Here is a 27,080-nt window from a genome sequence, read left to right on the forward strand (position 1 = left end):
TACCACACTGAGGTAAGATGGTTAAGCCGAGGTGCTGTGCTGAGGCGTTTCTTTGATTTACGAGAAGAAATTGAACAGTTCATGGAAGAAAAGGGCAAACCAGTGTTAGAATTTCATTCCGCAGAATGGATGCAGGACCTTGCATTTATGGTGGATGTTACAGAGCACCTGAATAACTTGAACAAACAGCTGCAAGGGCGCAACAAAGTTGTCACGCAGTATTATGACAGCATACGTTCTTTCAAGTTGAAGCTGTCATTGTGGGAGACGCAAATTGCCGGTGGTGATGCAGCTCACTTCCCCTGTCTGAAAAATGTGTGTGCGACCCAACATGTGGCAGACATGAAGCGGTTCAAAGATAAAATAACGGGACTGTTACGGGAGTTTGAGCAACGCTTTCAGATTTATGTTTATGTTTTTATGTTGATGTGCTATTGTTTTTAATTGATTTTATTTGTATATTTAACCTATTCTTGACTCTGTGGTTCTTGCACTTGTTTGGGGAACAGGATTTCATTATTTTTATCTACATTTCTGCCTGAGAAATGACACCCTGATATAGTTCTGTGATCTGTGAAACAGTTCTGTTAATCACTGAGGCATTGTGTGTTTGTGTGTTCTTTTTCTTTAGAATTTTCAAATAAACTTGACGTGTTTTATGATTAATAGTGATGTTGTGCTTGTACTATTTTGGACACACTGTCCTCAGGCTCCAGCTTTATGTTGTATGTTGATCGTATTAAAACAAAGAAAACAATCTGAAGTTGTTGTTTTTAAGTTATATATACCATGATTTTTCCGGTCCGGCCCACTTGGGAATAGATTTTCCTCCATGTGGCCCCTGAGCTAAAATGAGTTTGACACCCCTGCTGTAGACCCATCGCTGTACCTTTAAATGGGCAATCTGCAGTTACTACATCCATTTTTTTTTATTATAAATGAAATAATGATGTAGACTAAATCCATTGATTCTTGAAGAATATAACTTATAAATGCCCCACGAGTTTAGATAAACTGTCGTACCCCATCAGAAGCCAAACTATAAGCTTGTTGTTCCAATGTTTGTAAACAAAGTATATGTAAACAAACACTGTATAGCCTCAAAACATGGTTAAAACTATAATTTGGATATCATGGATGGTCAGTCCTTGCATCCATAGCTTGGTCTATGAATTTGAGTGTGGTTACATTTCTCCAGGCAAATCCCTTAACCTTTTACCGAAACAGTGGCGGGGATTTCGGAAAACGCTTTGTTATTGTTGCAACTGCGTGAGCGACAGACATCATTTTCCAAGTGTCTAGTGTTTCGCGCGTGTTTCCGAGCGCACAGCTCAGTCGACAGAGAGTGGGCGAGCCGGGTGCTAATTCGGTTCAATTCCCTGCAGTTTGGTTTTAAGCTTCACAAGTATCTCCGTGCTACGGGTGGAGGCGCCTCTGTCCTACAAACCTTATGGATTCCTCTAAAAACCTGTAATTTTGAAATACGCTCTGTATTTGGCGTTGAAAGGCCATTTCATTTGCGCACGGGATCTAGACAATTAACCTTCACTGAAAAAGAAAATGATTCACCGAACGGTAAGATTCTGCTTTCAATATTATTCTCAGTGATAGTGTTTATTACTGTGCTATATTGCGTTGGCAAGTTTGTAGTCTGTATTGATAAGGCCATGCGTGAGGTACTTTTGAGCATGAGTTATCTCAAATTATTATTATTTTTAAGTGGTTTAGCTCAGTGTGAGGCACATAAGCCACTTGCTAATAATTGTGCATCATTTGCCCAATTATGTGTAACATGATTACCGTTCAGGGTATTCAGACATCCCGGCTTATGCAATGCTATTTAACATGATCAGAAAGCAGACTTGCGCCTGGAAGAACTACAAAATATATTGATCATTATCACAGTGAAAATTGATTATAAATAGTAGGATATATTATTATTATTATTAGTAGTAGTGGTAGTAGTAGGCCTAGTGATATTTATATTATTAGAGTAGACTTTATATTTTATATGTTATACTTAGTATTTTATATTGCTGCATGTTATTCGTTTTCTTATTAGGCCTTTTAGTTTTCCTTTCCATTCGTTTTCAAACGCCGGTAGGCCTGTTGTCACATCAATATTATGATAAGTGCTCGAAAGTTGATACTTTGGAAATAACAAGTCATTGTTGTGCGTGCGGGCTGCGCGTAGGCTTCATCTCTGTGCCTTGCGCACAACTAGCGCTCTCTACCCATTACTTTGCTCTTGACAGCTGTAGTTCAGAATGATGGCGCGCTTCTGAAAGATTGGAAGGCGCTAGTCTAGTGTCATTTTATCACTTGGTCAACAGTTTTAAATGTATTGGTAGTTGGGCAAACAGCTGAAATGTCTTTGGTTTGAGGCCCGCGTGGATTTACCTATTTGCTTTCATAGACTGTACACTTATTTGTGTGGCGTGGTGAACAAGGTTTGAATATGGAGAAGGTCTTTCATCCGACAAAGAACGGAAACCTCCGGGACATTTTACGAGAAAGCATATAAAACATTATTACTCTTTTGTTGAGGTTTGAGGTGAGTTCAGGAGTTATTGAACACATGACCACATCAAAAAAACAAATAAGAGTTAATTACATATTTATTTATTTGATGTGTTCGAAACTGGTTAGTCAAGTTATTATAGTAAATAGCTGCAAGTAGTCCTGTCTACAGGTGAATTCTTCTTCAAGAGGCGATGGTGAATTCCTGACAAAAGACAACTGGGCACTGACTTGCATCATTTTGATTAGATTAGTTGTTATGATCACTATGAGTAAAGTGTCCATACAGTACATTGCTGATAGGCACTCACAGATTTGGCTGAATTATAATGTTGATGGACTGTTACATTTGTTTCCCTTCGCCCTCTGTTCACCACCCTCCTGTTAGTGGTAGGGGCTTATGCAGCACAAACCGTGGCTTCCATTGTCATGCTGTAACATACAGTACTGTTCATAATTTTTTAGACCAGTGCTGTTTCCTAAACATCATCCCCAAACACAATCACCTCACTACCATTGCCACTTACTGGTAAAGCATGCAAGCAAGGTGATAGTACTTTTACAAGCAAGATTATAGTACTTTTACTTTTTCAACATGTGAGAAGAAAGCAGTGGGAAACAGTTCAGCATGGCTCATTGCTTCTTCTTCTGGTAGCAGGTTCTGTCAGAAAGTTGTTACATGGAGTGCATATACATTTTTATGGTACTTGGACATCCAGACGTGTTCATATTCACAGAGATCACCACAGGCTACACAGACACACATCAGCTGAGCAACTCACATGCACATATAGTGACTCTCTACACCTGTCTCTCTCAAACACACACCCTCTCTCTCTCTCTCTCTCTCTCTCTCTCTCTCTCTCTCTCTCTCTCTCTCTCTCTCTCTCTCTCTCTCTCTCTCTCTCTCTCTCTCACTCTCTCACTCTCTCTATCTCTTTATTTCTTTATTTCTCTCTCTCTCTATCCTTCTCTATCCTTCTCTCTCACTCTCTCTCTCTCTCTCTCTCTCTCTCTCTCTCTCTCTCTCTCTCTCTCTCTCTCTCTCTCTCTCTCTCTCTCTCTCTCTCTCTCTCTCTCTCTCTCTCTCTCTCTCTCTCTCTCTCTCTCTCTCTCTCTGAGAGAGGTGATCACAAACGCCAGCTGTAGTAACAGTCCCGTTATGTTGTTATGTAAAATGAGAGCTCTTTCTGTCGGGTGTGTCAGTGTTAATTGGGGCTGGCACCTAATGGCTCTGTGTGCTCTTCTGTTAGAGGCACAAACAGTTGTGTCATGTGTCTGTCAATGCTCTGGCCCACGCACCTGACACCACTCAGAATGACAGGGTTGTGACATCAGGTTCTCCAGTGATGTGGTGCTAAGGGGTTCACTGTTTAGAGCAAAGGAATTTCATACCAGCTGGGGCGTCTGGTTGCTGGGATATGCCACAGCTCTATACTTTACAAGGAGTCCATGAGTACATTACTGTAATGCTTTGGTTGGCCTGGTAAACATCAGTGGCTTGCAACTTGTTTAAAGAGAACCCGCCAGATTAAGTGTCGACGGACACAAAATGGAGGTCTTGAGAAACTAAAACAGTGTTATCTGAATGACAAAATAAAGTGTGTGTGTGTGTGTGTGTGGCATTGCCCTATGGCACATGAATTAAATAGATTTTCATTCTCCCGCTGCCTTTTTGTGTCCTGACCTATTTGTGCTAACAGTGAGCCAAAAGCCCAATATTTATTATTTCATTTAATAGATTTATTAAAATATGTACACGTAAAATGCTTGTCAAGATTTTCAAGATTATCAAATGGATCTGTCCTTAAATATTATCAATGATCTTCCAAACATGTTCCTAATAATTTGTTTGTGATTTTCCGTAATGAATAGTGTTTTTGTACCGATATCAAGATGGGGAAAAGTCTCAAAGGGAGATTTCCCTTTTATCTTGTTTGCCATCTTGAAAATACAAGTATACAACACAAGCATGTTGTGGGTGGTTAGTTGATTACTTCCCTAATTTCAATTACACATGCAGTATAACCTTCCATTCAGTCATACCCATGATCTGATCAAGCACTCTGGTCAAATAAATCACATTTGGTCAATGAGGTCAGCATGAATGGGCTGAAGTCTATGGAGTCCCTAAGTCGTACAGAAAGTTGATCATGGCAGGATAAAGGCCAGTAACATAAAGCATCTATGACCATCTTATGAGACACCACCCGGCATAGACAACAAAAAAACAACAAGACAACAGACAACAAAAAAACAGAAAAGTTGCTTTAAACACCCAATCCTGTCATTCACTATGGAACGTTCACATCTCGATTTGAAGGGAATACCTTAACTGGAATGCTATTGTTGCAGGTCTTTCTGTTGGCACTTCTACAGCACATGGGAACCCCACGAACAGTTCTCCCCACTTTTCCATCACCCTCTAACTTAGGTAGACTTCTAAATTGCCTGAGGGGTTTAATTAGTTTCTAATCATCCTCTATTGGGGATGTGCCAAGGCATAGCCCTGCTGCAGCCAGGCTGAAGGTAAACAGCGCATAGAGCTTTTCTTATCTGTTTTGTGTAGAGAGGGAATCTGAGGTATTAGTGAAAATATGAGATCGGAATCTCTTTACCCTATTAAGGATGATATTGGGATGTAAAGCAACACACACAGTTCCAGAAGTCCAAGCTTGGGTTTATAAGCTACAGAGTTCTCATGAATGCACTGTCTTTTACAACCTCTTTTCTTGCCGCATCTTGTTCATGTTAGATTCTTCTTTGATATGAGTCTTTGGTCTTGACAGAGTAGGTGAATTCCTGTGTGTGTTTACAGTAGGTAGGCTATTGCTATTGCAAGGAAACATTTCTTCTCATGTTTACTCAATCCTCCATATTTCACATTTGAATTTACTGATATATGGTTTCGACAGCCTAAGTTACTCCCAGGGAATGTCTGCTTAATGATTGATTAACTGTCTTGCCAAGTCATGGCTGTCATGTCATGTGTTTAATTACTAATTAAAAGGACTAAGGCTCCACTTATGAGGAAATGGGAAACATTTGCCTATCATCAAGCATTCAGGACAGAGAAAAATAAACAGGGGAATTTAATGACGCCTTCCTCTTTTATTTGGCAATGTGGTTGCCTCATGATTTATCAGGGAAAAATCGTAATGTAACCTATCTGTTATGAGATGTCAGACATTGCTATTGTTTGTTTTATCGTTATTGTGTGTGTGTGTGTTGTGTGTTGTGTGTGTGTGTGTTGTGTGTGTGTTGTGTGTTGTGTGTGTTGTGTGTGTGTGCATAATAATAATAATATATTTAATTTGTATAGCGCTTTTAATTACAGAGTTATCTGAAAGCTCTACTGAGTTTTTTTTTATACAATTATATATCATTAAAACAACATACATTTAGAATCAAGGCAGGTAAAATAGCGATAGTGGGCCAGGTGCTAAATACATTTTTGATTGGGACTTTAAAAAATACAGTCTGTTGAAGTGGGTTTTAAGGCCCATTTTAAACGTTCCAAGTGATGGAGCGGCTCTCAGATGGTCAGGAAGCGCATTCCATGGGCAAGGGGCAAGGGAGCACAAGGCTCGGTCCCCCATAGTTTGGAGACATTTCTTGGGGACTTGAAGCAGTAGGGAGTGGTTGGAGTGGAGAGTGCGAGATGCCTCGCTGATTGAGATGAGGTCGCTGATGTAGGTGGGCCTCAATCCATCAAGGCTTTAAATACAGGCATGAGGTCAGGACCCTAGCAGCACTCTTCTGGATTAGTTGGAGCCTCTGTAGTGATTTGGCTTGGAGGCCCACTACAGCACATTGCCGTAGTCGATCCGAGAGAAGATAAAGGTGTGGATCAGTTTCTCTGCATCTGGCTGGGAGAGTGATGGTATGACCCTGGCAATGTTTTTAAGATGGAGAAATTCTGTTTTACATTTTTGTTTTATGTCGGCATCGATTGACAGAGAAGGATCAAACTTGACTCCTAAGTTGGAGATGACAGAGGACATGTGGATGGCTTGGCCGCTGATTGTAGGGCAGATGTTTTCAGCACTGGTGACCTGCTTGGGTGTCCCAATAAGCATAGCCTCAGTCTTGCTACTGTTCAACTGGATGAAGCTCTCTTTCATCCATACCAAATGCAGCCAGCTAGCTAACATAGTATCCTTCTGTTTGAGCCTGGTGTTTGTGTAACTAAACTAGCCAGCTGCATTTGCTAGCTAAGTAAGTGAAACTGAAAGTGAAAAAAACTCTCTCTCTCTCTTTCTCTCTCTCTCTCTCGCTCTTGCTTCTCCTTCATTTTTGAATAAATTAATTTGTTGAAAACTGTTCCACTATTGTCTTTCTCTCTCTTTGTCAACTACTCACCACATTTTATGCACTGCCGTGCTAGCTAGCTGTAGCTTATGCTTTCAGTACTAGATTAATTCTCTGATCCTTTGATTGGGTGGACAACATGTCAGTTTATGCTGCAAGAGCTCTGATAGGTTGGAGGACGTCCTCCGGAAGTTGTCATAATTACTGTGTAAGTCTATGGAAGGGGGTGAGAACCAAGAGCCTCCTAGGTTTTGTATTGAAGTCAATGTACCAAGAGGAGGACGGAAGCTAGCTGTCCTCTGGCTACACCATGGTGCTACCCTACAGAGTGCTGTTGAGGCTACTATAGACCTTCATTGCAAAACAGTGTGTTTTAATCAATTATTTGGTGACGTGAATGTATTAAGTATAGTTTTGTCTAAAAAGGATAACTTTTTCAATGTTTTACTATTTTTATTTTTATGAAATTCAGTGAGGAGGACACACCTCTGAGGAGCCTCCACTGGTGCACAGGATATACATAAGATGTAAGGAGAGTTGTATCTTTGGCCATCTTTGTATATATTCTCTTGGAATGTTATCAGCCCTGGTGAACTTTGTATGGAGACATGTTTTATAAAAGCAGGCAGAGAGGAATCTGTGTATCATAGTCCAGTTCTCTGTAAACCTACAACCTCTGGTGTCTTGCCATCAGTGCTCCTTCTGTGTAGTTGAAATTGTAATTGAATCACCCTTTCCTCTTTGGCAGTGGGTTGTATCATGATTTATCAGGAAAATAATATAAAGTAGCCTCAATCTATTATGTCATGCACACATACAATAATGATAAAACACAATGTTTGACATCTCATTATTAGGGCCAGGAGTTTTGGGGCACCTTTTGAGGCACTGTGCTTTTACCGGTATTTCCAGCAATGTCCACTAGTGTTGCTGCAGGTAAGAAATCCTAGGAAATGTTCTGTAATTGACACAATCAGTTAATCAATGTATGGTTGTGCGTGTGTGTTCAGTGTGGGGATTGCACATAACCTATTATTTTGCAGGGAATACTATTTGTAGGTCAGTGATTCTACTTCTCAATTTGCTCAAGCTGATCCTCTCCAACGGACTCAGAAGTTGTCGCAAAAAAATAGGTCAATTTGGGGCAGTTAAAGGGGAGAGTCAATGAAACCAACAATGGAAGTATATTGGAGCAAATTCTGGGGTTAATCCCAACCGGGACTCGAACCCAGGTCCAGTAACTGTCAAGCCAACACCTTAACCATTACAGAACATTTTCTAGGATTTCCTAGCAACACTAGTGGACAATCCTGGAAATACCGGTAAAAGCACAATGCCTCAAAAGTGTCCCAAAACACATGGCCCAAATTTTGAGATGTCAGACATTGTGTTTTATCATTATTGTGTGCTTGGGTGGGTGCGTGCGTGTGCTGGCTGGCGTGCCTGTGCAAATCTGTATGCATGTCTTTGCCCATTTCTGTGTACTTTGCCATACAGTATACCGGTATGTGTGCGTAAACAGTGCCATGTGGAAATTACAGCTCTCTCTCTGAAGTAAAAATCACTCAGTGGTTACTATGTGGATCCCCCCATCCCTCCCTCCCCTCCTCTACACAACAACATGATTGGAAGATGGATGTCACACAGTGAGAGGGGCCAACGGGTCCACAGCTTCTTGTGACCTTCCTCTGCTCATCAGAGCTCTGATCTGCCTCAGAGATACTACAGCAGCAGGAATTCAACAACAATTCCTCTCCTCTTCCCTTGCTGGCTATGGTACTGAATCTGAATTTGAAAAGGCATTAATCAGTCTTATCGCTGTAGCTTACATCATCCATGCACCACACATTCCATTTTTTGAAATATGCTGCCTATATGTCAAAAGTGCTAATGCATGGAGAATGTTTAATTATTCCCCGCTGCCTGTGTCTACAGCAGTGTAAAGTGAGCAGTGGGTTATGCTGGCTCGCCCCAGCTTGCCGTACCTAGACAGCCTCTTTCTGTCTGAAACGGATTGGATCAGGTCCCACCCGTCCATTCTCCTAATTATGCACAAAAGCTAAAATCCCCAGTTCTAATCTTTCCCCCGTTTGAAGCTGCCGCACTTCCAGACCTTGGTTAGTGTTATTTTAGTTACAGTGGGGGGAAAAAGTATTTAGTCAGCCACCAATTGTGCAAGTTCTCCCACTTAAAAAGATGAGAGAGGCCTGTAATTTTCATCATAGGTACACGTCAACTATGACAGACAAAATGAGAATTTTTTCTCCAGAAAATCACATTGTAGGATTTTTAATGAATTTATTTGCAAATTATGGTGGAAAATAAGTATTTGGTCAATAAGAAAAGTTTCTCAATACTTTGTTATATACCCTTTGTTGGCAATGACACAGGTCAAACGTTTTCTGTAAGTCTTCACAAGGTTTTCACACACTGTTGCTGGTATTTTGGCCCATTCCTCCATGCAGATCTCCTCTAGAGCAGTGATGTTTTGGGGCTGTCGCTGGGCAACACGGACTTTCAACTCCCTCCAAAGATTTTCTATGGGGTTGAGATCTGGAGACTGTCTAGGCCACTCCAGGACCTTGAAATGCTTCTTACGAAGCCACTCCTTCGTTGCCCGGGCGGTGTGTTTGGGATCATTGTCATGCTGAAAGACCCAGCCACGTTTCATCTTCAATGCCCTTGGAAGGAGGTTTTCACTCAAAATCTCACGATACATGCCCCCATTCATTCTTTCCTTTACACGGATCAGTCGTCCTGGTCCCTTTGCAGAAAACAGCCCCAAAGCATGATGTTTCCACCCCCATGCTTCACAGTAGGTATGGTGTTCTTTGGATGCAACTCAGCATTCTTTGTCCTCCAAACACGACGAGTTTAGTTTTTACCAAAAAGTTCTATTTTGGTTTCATCTGACCATATGACATTCTCCCAATCCTCTTCTGGATCATCCAAATGCACTCTAGCAAACTTCAGACGGGCCTGGACATGTACTGGCTTAAGCAGGGGGACACGTCTGGCACTGCAGGATTTGAGTCCCTGGCGGCGTAGTGTGTTACTGATGGTAGGCTTTGTTACTTTGGTCCCAGCTCTCTGCAGGTTATTCACTAGGTCCCCCCGTGTGGTTCTGGGATTTTTGCTCACCGTTCTTGTGATCATTTTGACCCCACGGGGTGAGATCTTGCGTGGAGCCCCAGATCGAGGGAGATTATCAGTGGTCTTGTATGTCTTCCATTTCCTAATAATTGCTCACACAGTTGATTTCTTCAAACCAAGCTGCTTACCTATTGCAGATTCAGTCTTCCCAGCCTGGTGCAGGTCTACAATTTTGTTTCTGGTGTCCTTTGACAGCTCTTTGGTCTTGGCCATAGTGGAGTTTGGAGTGTGACTGTTTGAGGTTGTGGACAGGTGTCTTTTATACTGATAACAAGTTCAAACAGGTGCCATTAATACAGGTAACGAGTGTAGGACAGAGGAGCCTCTTAAAGAAGAAGTTACAGGTCTGTGAGAGCCAGGAATCTTGCTTGTTTGTAGGTGACCATATACTTATTTTCCACCATAATTTGCAAATAAATTCATAGAAAATCCTACAATGTGATTTTCTGGAAAAAAAATTCTCAATTTGTCTGTCATAGTTGACGTGTACCTATGATGAAAATTACAGGCCTCTCTCATCTTTTTAAGTGGGAGAACTTGCACAATTGGTGGCTGACTAAATACTTTTTTTCCCCACTGTATATATTTTGTAGTATTTACAAGTATTTTTTTATATTTTCAAAAACAAATTTAGAGGGTAGATCAGCTTTAATATTGCAGATAGATTGTAGCTTCCATCAATGTAATTGTCTGCATCACTTCCAATCCCCCATATATTGTTTTGCAAATATATATATATATATATATATATATATATATATATACACTGCTCAAAAAAATTAAGGGAACACTAAAATAACACATCCTAGATCTGAATGAATGAAATAATCTTATTAAATACTATTTTCTTTACATAGTTGAATGTGCTGACAACAAAATCACACAAAAATTATCAATGGAAATCAAATTTATCAACCCATGGAGGTCTGGATTTGGAGTCACCCTCAAAATTAAAGTGGAAAACCACACTACAGGCTGATCCAACTTTGATGTAATGTCCTTAAAACAAGTCAAAATGAGGCTCAGTAGTGTGTGTGGCCTCCACGTGCCTGTATGACCTCCCTACAACGCCTGGGCATGCTCCTGATGAGGTGGCGGATGGTCTCCTGAGGGATCTCCTCCCAGACCTGGACTAAAGCATCCGCCAACTCCTGGACAGTCTGTGGTGCAACGTGGCGTTGGTGGATGGAGCGAGACATGATGTCCCAGATGTGCTCAATTGGATTCAGGTCTGGGGAACGGGCGGGCCAGTCCATAGCATCAATGCCTTCCTTTTTCAGGAACTGCTGACACACTCCAGCCACATGAGGTCTAGAATTGTCTTGCATTAGGAGGAACCCAGGGCCAACCGCACCAGCATATGGTCTCACAAGGGGTCTGAGGATCTCATTACATTTACATTTTAGTCATTTAGCAGACGCTCTTATCCAGAGCGACTTACAGTTAGTGAATACATATATATATATATATATATTTTTATACTGGCCCCCGTGGGAATCGAACCCACAACCCTGGCATTGCAAACGCCATGCTCTATCAACTGAGCTACATCCCTGCCGGCCATTCCCTCCCCTACCCTGGACGACGCTGGGCCAATTGTGCGCCGCCCATGAGTCTCCCGGTCGCGGCCGGCTGCGACAGAGCCTGGATTCGAACCAGGATCTCTAGTGGCACAGTTAGCACTGCGATACAGTGCCTTAGACCACTGCACCACTCAGGCAGTCAGGCTACCTCTGGCGAGCACATGGAGGGCTGTGCGGCCCCCCAAAGAAATGCCACCCCACACCATGACTGACCCACCGCCAAACCGGTCATGCTGGAGGATGTTGCAGGCAGCAGAACGTTCTCCACGGTGTCTCCAGACTCTGTCACGTCTGTCACGTGCTCAGTGTGAACCTGCTTTCATCTGTGAAGAGCACAGGGCGCCAGTGGCGAATTTGCCAATCTTGTTGTTCTCTGGCAAATGCCAAATGTCCTGCACGGTGTTGGGCTGTAAGCACAACCCCCACCTGTGGACGTCGGGCCCTCATACCACCCTCATGGAGGCTGTTTCTGACCGTTTGAGCAGACACATGCACATTTGTGGCCTGCTGGAGGTCATTTTGCAGGGCTCTGGCAGTGCTCCTCCTGCTCCTCCTTGCACAAAGGCGGAGGTAGCAGTCCTGCTGCTGGGTTGTTGCCCTCCTACGGCCTCCTCCACGTCTCCTGATGTACTGGCCTGTCTCCTGGTAGCGCCTCCATGCTCTGGACACTACGCTGACAGACACAGCAAACCTTCTTGCCACAGCTCGCATTGATGTGCCATCCTGGATGAGCTGCACTACCTGAGCCACTTGTGTGGGTTGTAGACTCCGTCTCATGCTACCACTAGAGTGAAAGCACCGCCAGCATTCAAAAGTGACCAAAACATCAGCCAGGAAGCATAGGAACTGAGAAGTGGTCTGTGGTCACCACCTGCAAAACCAGTCCTTTATTGGGGGTGTCTTGCTAATTGCCTATAATTTCCACCTGTTGTCTATTCCATTTGCACAACAGCATGTGAAATGTATTGTCAATCAGTGTTGCTTCCTAAGTGGATAGTTTGATTTCACAGAAGTGCGATTGACTTGGAGTTACATTGTGTTGTTTAAGTGTTCCCGTTATTTTTTTGAGCAGTGTACATACATACATACAGTGCCTTGCAAAAGTATTCATCCCCCTTGGTATTTTTCCTATTTTGTTGCATTACAACCTGTAATTTAAATTGATTTTTATTTGGATTACATGTAATGGACATACACAAAATAGTCCAAATTGGTGAAGTGAAATGAAAAAAATAACCAGTTTCAAAAAATTCTAAAAAATTAATAACGGAAACGTGGTGCATGCATATGTATTCATCCCCTTTACTATGAAGCCCCTAAATAAGATCTGGTGCAACCAATTACCATCAGAAGTCACATAATCAGTTAAATAAAGTCTGATCTGTCACATGATCTCAGTATATATACACCTGTTCTGAAAGGCCCCAGAGTCTGCAACACCGCTAAGCAAGGGGCACCACCAAGCAAGTGGCATCATGAAGACCAAGGAGCTCTCCAAACAGGTCAGGGACAAAGTTATGGAGAAGTACAGATCAGGGTTGGGTTATAAAAAAACATCCCACAGAGCACCATTAAATCCATTATTAAAAAATTGAAAGAATATGGCACCACAACAAACCTGCCAAGAGAGGGCCGCCCCCCAAAACTCACGGACCAGGCAAGGAGGGCATTAATCAGAGAGGCAACAAAGAGACCAAAGATAACCCTGAAGGAGCTGCAAGGCTCCACAGCGAAGATTGGAGTACCTTCCATAGGACCACTTTAAACTGTACACTCCACAGAGCTGGGCTTTATGGAAGAGTGGGCAGAAAAAAGCCATTACTTAAAGAAAGAAATAAGCAAACACGTTTGGTGTTCACCAACAGCCATGTGGGAGACTCCCTAAACATATGGAAGAAGGTACTCTGGTCAGATGAGACTAAAATTGAGCTTTTTGGCCATCAAGGAAAACGCTATGTCTGGCGCAAAGCCAACACCTCTCATCGGCAGGGACTGGGAAACTGGTCAGAACTGAAGGACTTGATGGATGGCGCTAAATACAGGGAAATTCTTGAGGGAACCTGTTTCAGTCTTCCAGAGATTTGAGACTGGGACGGAGGTTCACCTTTCAGCTGGACAATGACCCTAAGCATACTGCTAAAGCAACACTCGAGTGGTTTAAGGGGAAACATTTGAATGTATTGGAATGGCCTAGTCAAAGCCCAGACCTCAATCCAATTGAGAATCTGTGGTATGACTTAAAGATTGCTGTACACCAGCAGAACCCATCCAACTTGAAGGAGCTGGAGCAGTTTTGCCTTGAAGAATGGGAATAAATCCCAGTGGCTAGATGTGCCAAGCTTATAGAGACATACCCCAAGAGACTTGCAGCTGTAATTGCTGCAAAAGGTGGCTCTACAAAGTATTGACTTTGGGGGGGTGAATAGTTATGCACGCTCAAGGATTCTGTTTTTTTTTCTTATTTCTTGTTTGTTTCACAATAAAAAATATTTTGCATCTTCAAAGTGGTAGGCATGTTGTGTAAATCAAATGATACAAACCCACCAAAAATCAAATTTTAATTCCAGGTTGTAAGGCAACAAAATAGGAAAAATGCCAAGGGGGGTGAATACTTTCGCAAGCCACTGTAAACTCCATTCGTACTTTATCGAAATCCTTTTCAAAGTCAGCTATGAATAGCAGGCCTGGCTTCCCAGATTTTTCATAGTGTTCTATTGTTTCCAGTACTTGCCTTATATTATCTCCAATTTATCGTCCATGTAAAAAACCTGTCTGATTAGGATGAATAATATCTGACAATACCTTTTTAATTATATGCGCTATACATTTTGCTAGAATTTTTGCATCACAACACTGAAGTGTAAGGGGCCTCCAATTGTTTTAATGGACTGGATCTTTATATTTCCCACTTGTATCCTGGTTAGTGTTATTAACTTTTTCACAGACGATGAGTTGGAGGGGCCACCGAGGGCCACTGGACTGAAATAGCCCTGGTGTTAAGGAGATCCAGTAGCCTAGCTCTGATTCTCTTAAACCTCCTGCCAAAACAGTTTCCCGTTTGACCAGGATGGAGAGGGTCACACGCCATCCACCCTGTTTTAAAAGCATGTCTGCCCTTGATGACAGAAAAACTGTGACAGCACTGGTCTGAGAATCAGTCCCTCTACTGCAAGTTACATGCAACCAGAAGAACCCCTGGCTCATGTGCTTCCTATTACTGTCAGTGATCGGTGAGAGATGCCAGCTTCCATGGCCACAAGTTGAACTGTATTGTAGAAACTTTGGGAAATAGGAAAAACACAATCTAAAAAACTGTGGCGCAGTTTAGATAACACAACTGACTAGATATCCTTATACCTTGGGTTTGGTTGGTGAATTACTTGCACTTTCATTCTCAAAAGACTGTGACTCTACTCTATATCACCAGGCTGGCATTGATACATGAGGTCATTGCCATGGTAAGTAGACCTGAAATACAATAAATAAATAACTGTCTAGATCTGTGCACTATAGACATTATATCAGCCAACTCTCCAGGCTGTCATTGATTAATATTACTCCACTTCTTGACAGTCCCATTTTACAGCTTCAACATCTTATTAATCTTCTTATATTTGTGTCTATTTGATTCCAGACAAAGCGCCATTCTGTCCCGAAGCGATATTCTGTTTTTCATTTTCCTCTAATGGATCTAGTCATAGACGCCCTGTGTGTTTTCCGTCACATATGTCATGAAGATGTCATTTGGGCTTAAAATAACATTTGTATCGACTATCCCTGAAAATTGCTCCATTCTGATGTAATATTGCCCACCAGATTCCAAATCACAGAGTGTATGATTCACTCTTTGCAGTGAAGGATCTCTTTAAAGGTGAGCCAAGATGTTTCGCAACGGCATATTCTCTCAGCCTTTTTTTGCGATGTAGTCTTTTATCATTACACATGGCTAAAGTAGGGTGACGGAGGTTTGCCAAAGACACAGGAATAGAATCCATTGTCTCCTTCAAAGCGTGTCGTCAGGTAAAACCTGAGCCAATGTTTGAAGGAACCTTAAATGGAGGACATTTCTCACATAATTTCATCTGGTGGATTGAAGAGTATAAGTGTTCCTTCACTGGGCCAGGCTTGTCACTGCTGACACAGTACAGGGATGGATTAAACCTACACATGGATTAAACCTACACACAGGTCAGAACATTGCAACCTTATCACACCTCATGAAAGGAGGCATGATAAACATGCCACTAATGATATAAAATACTCTAGATTCTATCACTTTTTGAAAATCACGTGGTACCATGATAAAGAGTGTCTGTACTGTAGCCTGGTTTTTGAGAAGTAATTTCTTTCTTGACATAAGTCAGTCATCCTTGCGAAGTTACTTTTCTCCATATTCCTCACATCTCACAAACTTTGTCCAAACCTGTTATGGCAGCCCAGGTTGTCTCATGATGCTGCCTCTTACCCGTCTACAATCTGGCGTCAGATGAGTTCGAGTTTGAGTGGTTTCCTGCCAGGTATGACTGGCATTGAGGCAGGTTATCATCACTCCCATCCCATGCCTGCTATTTGCATACTGTAGCTGTACATTCCACCGAGACCCTACAGAAAATACCTCTTTTTGAGATGATAATGCTGTAATTGTTTGCCTAAAACCCCGGCAGCTTCAACGGTAGAATCCCCTGGATGTTTTGTGAGACGAATTCCAATAATGAGATAATTAAATCCTGAATATTCTTGCAGAATGTAAACTCTCATAAAAAGTAACATTTTATTCATTGTGGTGCACTGGAATTGCCCGAGGCCTCACTAATGAGTTGGGTTTTCATTAGGATTCATTAATGTGCAAATATCCCCCACCACATAACGAGCAGGCTCTCACCCAGCAGATGTGCGATCATTTTCTCATATGTTATGATGTAAAATATTGCCTGTTTTGCACAGCCATGGGACCTGTGAGGGGTGGATTAAGGTTCAGTAGCTTGACTGACATGTTGACTTAAACGAAGATGTGTTTATCATGATGAGATGACATGGTAATAATGACCAGTCAGGCTGTTATGTCGTTTCTTGGTTTTAGTCTAACACCTTCACGGGTCAAGAAAACCCTCACAGTTAGTGTGCTTGTTCAGGAGTTGCTAAACAAGTTCATCCAGTGGCTATCCAATGGCATCTCCAGCTTTGAACCTTCATTGTTATTTTCAGGGCGTTCTTCTGAAGTGAAGTCGAGGCTTTTCAGGATGTTTTGAAATGGCTGCTCATAGTTTGTGAAGGAATAAAGTCCCAACAGTGTACTTTGGATAATAATCTGTGTTTTGAGTAGCTACTCTTGATGTTGTGTGTATGCTACAGTGTTTGACTGCAGGCTTACTGTATTTTCTTTTGTACAGAGGAAACAAATAGAGACACCTGCTGGGAATTGGCCCCTGAAAAGAAAAACAAGCTATTGAAGATGAAGGCAGGATACTGTGCAACTCCCCCTCAACTCTTTTATGGCCTAAAAGTCAAACATGTCATGTTCGATAAATGTACACAGTTGGGGTTATTCATATCATGAGAGATGTAATACAGCACTAGCACAAGAAAAATATAATTCAGAGAAAAATACATCTTGTCAACGTGACTGATGTTATGTATACAATTTCCAAATTCCTTGTGCAGGAAAAATTACCCGTCGTAAAGGACTCCTTGTAAAAATGTATTAGATTAGTAGATTTGATTACAGCACTTTATTTGGATCCTCCGTGTGCATGAAGCATTGCACCAAAAGCACAAACTCTTTGTAAAAAATGTTTGGTCCCCAACAATGAGGTTATTACAGTACAGTATGTACTGTACATTGAGGGAGTTGCGGTGTAGACCAATGTGTTCCAGCTCTTTATGTAACATATCAGGGAATGGGAACAATATGTTATGTTCAGTGTTTGTATTTTTTAAGACAAATCACACAGTTTTCCACCCTGTTTAGCACAACACCCCCCACACAAAACCATGAATAATTGACTGCAACCCGGTCATACATGATTTAACAGAATACTTTGTCTCTGGCACGTGGCTTCTTCAGAGATATATTTAGAGAGTTAGGCCAACTTTTAGAATTTTTTATATTGTTCTAATTCTAGACATTCAGTTACATAGCATTATACCATGGCATTGTTGAATACTCATTTCTGATTGGCTTGAAGGGCATTCTAGAGCGTGCATTATTTCCCTGTAACGCACTGTATATTTGCACGGTAGAATTCAATGACTATAGTTCATTCTTACAAGTTTGAGCTGCTTTTATAATAATAAATAATAATATGTCATTTAGCAGACGCTTTTATCCAAAGCGACTTACAGTCATGCGTGCATACATTTTTATTTTTAGTGTATGGGTGGTCCCGGGGATCGAACCCACTACCTTGGCATTACAAGCACCGTGCTCTACCAGCTGAGCTACAGAGGACCACCTTTTGAAAGCAGAAGTCGAATTGAAAACATTATTGGCATTGTTGAATTTGATTTTCATAATAGCAACCTAGGACTGATCGTTTGGTTAGCTAAACTGGCAAGTCTGTTTGTTTGGTTACCAAGGCAACTACTGTAGCTATCTAGTATACTTGCTAGCTACTTCAGTGGATGTTGAACACATTTCTAGCGGTAAATGTGTTAAATTATAGCCATGGTATAAAAGGGATAATCAACCCGGGGCTGTATGCGTTCTCTGGTAAATAATGCAACTCCGTGGAAGGTTAGTTCCACTCCGCCAGCTCATCGTGAAACACCTTCCACATCGTTCTTTATTTTCCAGAGAACGCATAGCCCCTCGTTTATTATCCCTTACTTAAATATTCTGCATGTCATGTTAATGGGGAGCTAACATGGCTGCTATAGAATGTTGTAGTGTCATGTAAATGCATCATCATGCAGAAACCTCATGGTCCTAACTCTCTAAATACAGTACATAGCTCTGGGATTCATTACAGTGGCTTGCGAAAGTATTCACCCCCCTTGGGCATTTTTCCTGTTTTGTTGCCTTACAACCTGGAATTAAAATGGATTTTTGGGGGGTTTGTATCATTTGATTTACACAACATGCCTACCACTTTGAAGATGCAAAATACTTTTTGGGGTGAAACAAACAAGAAATAAGACAAAAAAAACAGAAACCTTGAGCGTGCATAACTATTCACCCCCCCAAAGTCAATACTTTGTAGAGACGCCTTTTGCAGCAATTACAGCTGCAAGTCTCTTGGGGTATGTCTCTATAAGCTTGGCACATCTAGCCACTGGGATTTTTTCCCATTCTTCAAGGCAAAACTGCTCCAGCTCCTTCAAGTTGGATGGGTTCCGCTGGTGTACAGCAATCTTTAAGTCATACCACAGATTCTCAATTGGATTAAGGTCTAGGCTTTGACTAGGCCATTCCAAGACATTTAAAAGTTTCCCCTTAAACCACTCAAGTGTTGCTTTAGCAGTATGATTAGGGTCATTGTCCTGCTTGAAGGTGAACCTCCGTCACAGTCTCAAATCTCTGGAAGTCTGAAACAGGTTTCCCTCAAGAATTTCTCTGTATTTAGCGCCATCCATCATTCCTTCAATTCTGACCAGTTTCCCAGTCCCTGCCGATGAAAAACAAAATAGGAAAAACGGCAAGGGGGATGAATACTTTTGCAAGGCACTGCATGTAGATGTTTCCAAGATTACAACGATTGGCTCTCCCATCAGATTGTCAGATAGCACATTGAGATGTCTTTGGGAGTCTTGGGTGTGGACATGACTTCGATAATCAAATTGTGCTGCCATTTGTCTAATATCACGTGCTATTGTTTCCAATCCAGTCCCAAGCAATGAAGTGTCCCTATTAGTGTCATGCTCACAGAGAAAGCCAGTAATTAGCCTACACTACAGTAGCAACAAAATCGGTGTCTTGTTCTCACAGTGTCATTGGGATATAGTGGGCCGAAACCTCCAGTGCTCTAATCAGCTACATGGCCTCATTAGCCTTCATGGACTCATTAATGATTACATGTTGATTGGGCTCATTAACACTGAAACTAATTGCCTACATCACTTGACTAAAAGATACATTCTGGGCCTCCCGAGTGGCGAAGCGGTCTAAGGCACTGCATTGCAGATCCAGGTTCGATCCAGGGCTGTGTCGTAGCCAGCCGCGACCAGGAGGCCCATGAGGCGGCACACAATTGGCCCAGCGTCGTCCGGGTTAGGGGAGGGTTTGGTCGGCTGGGATGTCCTTGTCCCATCACGCTCTAGCAACTCCTTGTGCATGCACGCTGACTTCGGTCGCCAGCTGTACAGTGTTTCCTCCGACACATTGGTGCGGCTGGCTTCCAGATTAAGCGAGCAGTGTGTCAAGAAGCAGTGCGGCTTGGCGGGGTCGTGTTTCGGAGGACGCATGGTTCTCGACCTTCGCCTCTCCCGAGTCCGTACGGGAGTTGCAGCGATGGGACAAGACTGTAACTACCAATTGGGGAGAAAAAAGGGTAAAAAGTAAAAAAATAATAAGATACATTCTGTTTTAGCGTAATATGTGATAAGAATTGTAACCCAAACCCATATTGAGTGATTGCTCTGTATTGTACACAGTAGGTCTAACTGATTGTGTGTGTTGTTTTGCAGGGTGTGGGCTATGGGGTGGAGGTCTGAGGCATGGCCTGGTTCTGGCCCCCCTGGGTGAACAACACCCAGCAGCCCTGAGATGATGAGTGGCCCTCCTCCCTGGCACTCCTCTAAGTGATGAAGACCCCTGCTTTCTTCCTCATCCTGTCTGTCCTGTGCAGAACTGGGGTAGGCACTTTTAACTTTGTTTCTGCTCATTACGGCAGTAGTGATTGTACTTAACATTACTTTCCACCTTCAAGACATCCATAGAAGTGTGTCGTGTCTTTAGACTCTGCCGTCGTTAGTTTGTTTGATTGTCCTCAGGAGCTGTTATGAAATGTAACTAATGTGAAGATGATTCACTGTTCTGAATCACTGCAGGTAATAACGGTCTCAGTGTGCTTTATAGAACACAATCAGAGTGCTGGGAAGCTGATCTGAACAGCAGTGTCAGTGTAATGTGCTTTGCATCCTCAATCGATGCAGCTGGTTTAGTGGATATGTCAGCTTTTATGGAGAACTTAAGTTACAGCACTACAGTAAGCCAAGGCATTAGTGTTTTATATCCAGTCAGGTTTTACACCCAGTCAGGCCCACTGCAGTTAGGTATTGTGGGGCTTACCCAGAAGAACCCACTGGGGTTGACCCCTGACCCTCCATCCTGTGATTTGTGACCGGCAGCTTGTGTCAACAAAGACGGTGAAGCACACGGTGGAGGAATGGAACAGATACAGGAACGAATGCCTGCTGAGAATGAGCACGGACCCCACACACCCAGGTAAGACTCAAAGACAGACACCTGTCCTACATGTATGTGTCCTAATCAGGCACACCCAGTTATGGGTTTATAAATAGAATAGAATAACATCGAAAACGTTATTGTCTACAGTAGACAGTGGAAATATGCATTTGGCTTCACAATTATGATAAAACACCAGGAGCTTCATCACCCTTCTCCTTTCCCTCAAACAAATATATATTTCAGAGTCCACAGAATCTACCCAATTCTTAGAATAAGTACCATGAGTCAGGCTTCGACTTAACGTCTGACCCAAAGGACTGCATCCATTGCAGGGCAGTATCCTCATCATTACTACTGTTTTCCCAGGGGGTCTTCATCCAAACACTAAACAGTCTCTATCCTGCTTAGCTTCAGACACAATCTTAGGGATTCAGGGTCTGCTTACTACTTACTTACTTACTTACTTACTACTTACTTACTTACTTACTTACTTACTTACTTACTTACCTACCTACCTACCTACCTACCTACCTACCTTCCTACCTACCTACCTACCTACCTACCTACCTACCTACCTACCTACCTACCTACCTACTTACTTACTTACTGCTTGCTTACTACTTACTTACTGCTTACTTAATTAGCTACTGCTTACTTACTTACTTACGACTTACTTATATCTTCTCTTCTCCCCCCAGGCTTGTTCTGCGGCCGCATGTTTGACATGTACGCCTGCTGGCCGGAGGGCGTCCCCAACACCACTGTCAAAGTGCCCTGTCCGTGGTACCTCCCCTGGTACAACCAAGGTACTGGTGTGGCATTGGTTAGTGCTTTATGGTTTGGTAGGAGAATTGAGATTCTGTTTCATCCAACGTCCAGCAAGGAGGTTAATGATAACACTGTTTCTATCTAAAGCAGTGCAGAATCAGGCCCCCAGTGTCTGATCTGGAGCGTGAAATCACGAGCTCTGCTGGTCGGCTACTGCGTACTAACCTAGCAGTGCCAAAAGCCCTGGGGCCTCATTTTTAACCGTGCGCCATTTCTGAAAGTCTGCGCACATACAAAAATATTGAGATTTATAAACTTGACGCACGCAATACATATGCATGTATCCCATTATAAATCAGCCCTGTCGTAAAACTGTGGATGCGTGAACGAGCATTAAAACTTTGCCTGGAAAACGCTTCATTCACCTTTTATGGTGACAATAACGCCCTTTATTTGTTGTAAAATGTGGAACTATTGGCATTAGACCACGGCATGCAAAAGACAAATTGTTGTTCAATAGTTTATCAATAGATTATTGGGTTTTTGGTTGTCCTGCCTTGGTATAGACTCTGAGATTAAATAGGCAATGATGTCGCGCTCCAATCGCACAGCAATACTGTAACCTACCCATACTGTCAAATATTTTACATCAACTACCGGTCTATTTAATGTGTTGGCAGAATGTTTGAATCTTTAGCAGTAATGTATGCTGTATCTGGAACAGGACTGTTTCCGTTTCTTAAAGAGAAATCTATGGCAAATTGTCATGGACCTGTCAGCAGAACGTTTGAATTCAACAATGTTTTATATAAACTTTTCCCCTAACCTAAATATGATGGACTGCCCGCGCTTTCTGAAACATTGTAGGGCTACTAAAATGTTTTAATTACAATACTTACAGTTCTATTTCTTGTGTGTTTTTGTTCTATTTGGCTTTTTTATTTATTATAGTACTACTGATACTCATCACTGCATTGTTGGGAAAGAGCAAGCAAGGCATTTCACTGTACTTGTGCAAGTGACAATTAAAATGTGAAACTTGATTCATAGGCCTACTTCAATGTAAAAGATCAGCTGTTAAATTCGACTGTAGCCTATACCGGTATTATAAACTGCGCTGCCGATGATATTGCAAAACTTGAAATACATATGGCCTATCTACTTACTAGGCTACTAGGTCCAATTAAATGATAGTATGCACATGGTAATTTGTTGTATGGCTCCTTCGGGAATATTAACCCTTCGAGGCCAGAAAAGTGAGGAATATATTCTGCAATGGTTCTGAAAATAAAAGAGGAAAAATATTTCTGTCTAATTATAAGATTCCTATGTCAAATTATTTTAGACTAAAAAAATCAAACATAGATTTTTGCTCTTCTCACTAATGGAAAAGGGTTGCATTCTTGTTAATATGTTTTCCTTTTTTTAGTTTTTTATGAATAAGCTTTTCATCATATTCCCCATTTGCACAAAATACGTACTTGCCAACTTACAATACAATATCTCAACCACTAGCAGATGTGCGTATGCATGGTCTAAAGTTTGCGGGAAGGTGAACACATTCTCATGTCAAGTTAAATTTGAGCAAATGCCAACGTTTAAAGTCCACTACAAATCGAGATATTTAATTAAATAGTGATCCATTCTGACTACTACATTTGTCGTCACACAGGACCACGTGCTGACACAGACCAATCACGGGCCGGCAGGCAATGAGGAGGCTCCTTGTTGCCACTTTCACCATGATCCTAAGCAATTTTGTGGCGCCATTCAGTCCCATTCAGCAATATGGTGCACTTCAAATTCAAATAATTCCGGCTTCATGCGCCATTGGGAGTTTTCCATAGGACACGTGGATGACGTCAGCGCTATCACTATCTGCTGGTTTTAATGTCTATGTGCAGAATTGAATATGTCTCATCTGTTTGCCTTCTTCCTTTTTCTCTCCCTCCCCATGTCTGTGCAGTTCGTAATGGTTATGTGTTGCGGGAGTGTGGGCCTGATGGCCAGTGGGCCATTAACAACACCAGTAGCACCTGGAGGGACCACTCCCAGTGCAACGCAGACAACAACCAGCAGGTGGCACAGGTAATACCCATCATGCACCATTCCTGAAGTAGACCCTCTTCTCAGAGCACATAATAACACGCATGGCTAAGAGGAGGACAAGAGACTGGCTCTGCAGGGAAGATGGCAGAAGTGGATGCTGAGTTCGAATTAAGCAGCATGTCGAGCAAATTTGGTGAAGACAGTAATATCGAAAACTGGAATAAAAAGGATATTGTCTAAAATTGGAGTGGAAGATACGTGTGTAAATTATAATGAATTGCTTCTTGTTGGGATGATTTTGTTGAGTAAGGATGCATATGTGGGAAACACGTTTGAGGTGTCAAAAATGGTGAAGTATGTACGCTTGGAAAAGTGGAGTCTGTCAGAGTGACCAGGAATGATCTTATTTTGGTTAATTGTATTTCTGAAGAGCAGAGGAAAATTGCAGTGGGCCTCAAAAGAATCCGGACAACAGAAGTTTTTGAACTTCGGAGTAGAACACACATCAAAGGAGCCATCTCAGGTGTGATGACGGATGTTCAGGTTGAATCCCTGAAGAGAATTCCTGGTGTGGTTGGTGCCCGGTGTCTGACCCGTTGGGTGAATGGAGGAAAGAAGAAAGTCTGTCGGTCCTGTTGTTTTTTGATAGAGCAATACCTACGCATGTGAAGCTTGGTTATGTAAGAAACGCCGTAAGAGCTTTCGTCCCCAAACCACTGCAGTGTAAGAATTGTAAAGGATTTGGCCATGTTTCAAGTGTGTGCAGACGAACAGAGTATACTGAAGAACGGTGTGTAGAAGGATGACAGTGTTGCAATTTTGGTGGGGATCATGATCCTGAGTTCCTGGAGTGCCCTGTAAGGGTGAAGGAAATTGAGGTGGCAAAAGTTAGAGCAGTCAATCGGATCTCCTATACGGAAGCGATTAAAATAATTGAGAAAACAAGTGATGCTAGTGAAGAGATGGTAGTGGATACACCACAGCCTGTAGTAAATGTTTGCTGCCAGACAAAAGATACCCTGTGTGTTAAAAAGGTGGACTTTGTTGCGTTCATTGCCACAGTTATAAACTGTACAGCAGTCTAAAAAAAGTAGAAGAAACTAGACATTATTGTGGCTGCTGCAGAAACGTTTTTGGGACTCAAGGATTTTACATCTGAAAGGGGTACTGGCGCCGGAAGACCGCTCTCCCAGGTTCCCCTTGAGCCTGTGTGGGGATCAGATCTGTTTTATTTATTTATTTATTTTTAACAGAAAAGTTGTTTGATTTAGTTTATTTTATTGATTCATTTTTTGGTCGTTTTTTGGTAGTTCGTTTTTTTTGAGGAATCCTGTTTCCATCCTGCATATTAGGTGGCGGGATGCACATTAAATTGTGTAATCGCCAATATACCATAGAAGAAGAAGAAGAAGAAGAAGAAGAAGAAGAAGAAGAAGAAGAAGAAGAGACTTTCAAATGGTTAATGCTTTTAATTACTGAATTTGACTTTTAGAAAACTACACCCGTAGTCTTAATAGACCCTCCAAGTACTGACAGATGCTTTGAGAGGTAAACTAATTTATAGCCAAATAGCCATTCAAAAAGCAAGGAGTAATAGAGTAGGTATTCCAATGGCATACCACCTGTACGGGACATAGAAATGCAATTACTAGAATGGCCATCCTTTTACGATAATGCCCGAATGCTCTGATTGCTTATGAATGTTGAGGTGGGCTAGCAGCAGCAGCAGTTGCTGTGCCCTAATGATGACTTCCACTAATCCCTATCAATATGCGCAACTCACGTCCTCCTTACCCTCTCTTAATTTCACATCTAATGCTGCACCCCATTACGAGCTCAGTAATGAATGGCCCATTCACTACATAAATACATGTATAAAATATGTCATTACTTAGTCTGTACTACATACAGGGTTATAGATCTGCCAGGCTACAGAGTGTGAGGGGTGAGCTCTGAGAGACACACAGTCTTCTCTTTAACCTAGGGGTTATGTTGTTGCTGGCAACCGATGATGCAACACTGCTTTGCCTCATTGGCCCCACAGCTGAAATGTACTCCAGTCTGCAGACTCTCTGATGATAAGAAAAATAGGTGGGTAAATGCTGATCGCCGTTCGCAGCCATTTGCAGTGAATAAAATAACTCTCCCTATATTTCCAAAGCATTTTTCCATGATAGGTGGGTAAATGTGCGTTTGCGCTCCACTTCACCTGTTACACTCACATGTTCTAATCTGTGAGATGCATAAGCCTAGAGTATACAATAATGGAGTGTCACATACTTTTAACAGGTGTACTGCGAGCATCATTAAAACATTTATGAACGTTTTCCAAGGCATGATAGACAACAAGACAAGAGGACTACTTGCGGTCAGTGCATCTGCTTTGTCTGTATCTGTGTCTCTGTTTGCGCTCTACCTAAAGGACTGGACATTAGTTCAGTACAGCACAGCAAATCCAGAAGAGAGTCAGAGAGTTATGGGTGAAAACAGGGTCAGGTTGTTCCCTCGTCTACTTGGGATTTGAGTGCATGTCTTTGTGTGTCCACAGGAGAACCAGATGGTGATCTTGGCCTACTTCCGGGTGATGTACACTGTGGGCTACTCTCTGTCCCTGGCCAGCCTTTCCCTGGCCCTCATCATACTGCTCATCTTCAGGTAAATACTGGCTCTGACCACAGTCATAAACAATATGTCAGGATCTGACTCTGACTATGGACTAAGGCAATGGATTCAATTCTAGTCCTCTGATGTGAATTAGGCAAATATAAATCATACAGATGTAGGATCTTAATTTGAGCCTGTTTGCTACAGCAGGAAAATAATCCTGCAGCAACAGGAAATGTTAATTATTATGTGGATTGTAATTAATGGATATTTTTTGTTCCCGCAAATTCAGACATTTTAAAGTGGAAATTACAAACTTTAGAACCTTGAATACACTACAAGTTTGCATTTCCTGCTGTGCAGGAAAATTCTCAGCAACAAGAGTGATCAAATTAAGATCCTACGTCTGTATATGACATATACATGATGCTGGAAAGAATTTTGTGATACAGTAATCTCATTGTCAAGTATTGTACCCTAGGAAACTAAGATGCACCAGGAACTATATCCACACCAATCTGTTTGCATCCTTCATCCTGCGAGCCATATCCATCCTCACCAGAGATGCTGTTCTCACCAGGGACACCCCCGAGTTCAGAGACAACAGAGATGTGTCCAATGTCCTCAGTGATCAGGTCAGAACTAAAGGCTATACACACTAATGCAGGTTACAGAAACGCACAAACACAAACGTACAGTTTAAAGACTCAATTCATCACTCATACTTTAGACAGCCATCCTTGACC

The 27,080-nt window shown here is 42.0% G+C and overlaps 1 protein-coding gene across 1 annotated transcript in view; it reads left to right on the forward strand.

Moving 5' to 3' along the window:
* The first annotated feature begins 1,278 nt into the window (after window positions 1-1,278).
* LOC311102192 (glucagon receptor-like) overlaps window positions 1,279-27,080 on the forward strand; it is a 31,324-nt gene continuing 5,522 nt past the window's right edge. The window contains exons 1-7 of the mRNA XM_084143442.1: window positions 1,279-1,575; window positions 20,190-20,357; window positions 20,853-20,949; window positions 21,612-21,719; window positions 23,648-23,769; window positions 26,279-26,385; window positions 26,816-26,969. Coding sequence (XP_083999568.1) covers window positions 20,307-20,357; window positions 20,853-20,949; window positions 21,612-21,719; window positions 23,648-23,769; window positions 26,279-26,385; window positions 26,816-26,969 — 639 coding nt within the window. The 5' untranslated portion in view covers window positions 1,279-1,575; window positions 20,190-20,306. The remainder of the gene's footprint in view (window positions 1,576-20,189; window positions 20,358-20,852; window positions 20,950-21,611; window positions 21,720-23,647; window positions 23,770-26,278; window positions 26,386-26,815; window positions 26,970-27,080) is intronic.

The sequence above is a fragment of the Coregonus lavaretus genome (assembly GCF_964263955.1).
Source record: "Coregonus lavaretus genome assembly, chromosome: 26".
Lineage (NCBI taxonomy): Eukaryota > Metazoa > Chordata > Actinopteri > Salmoniformes > Salmonidae > Coregonus > Coregonus lavaretus.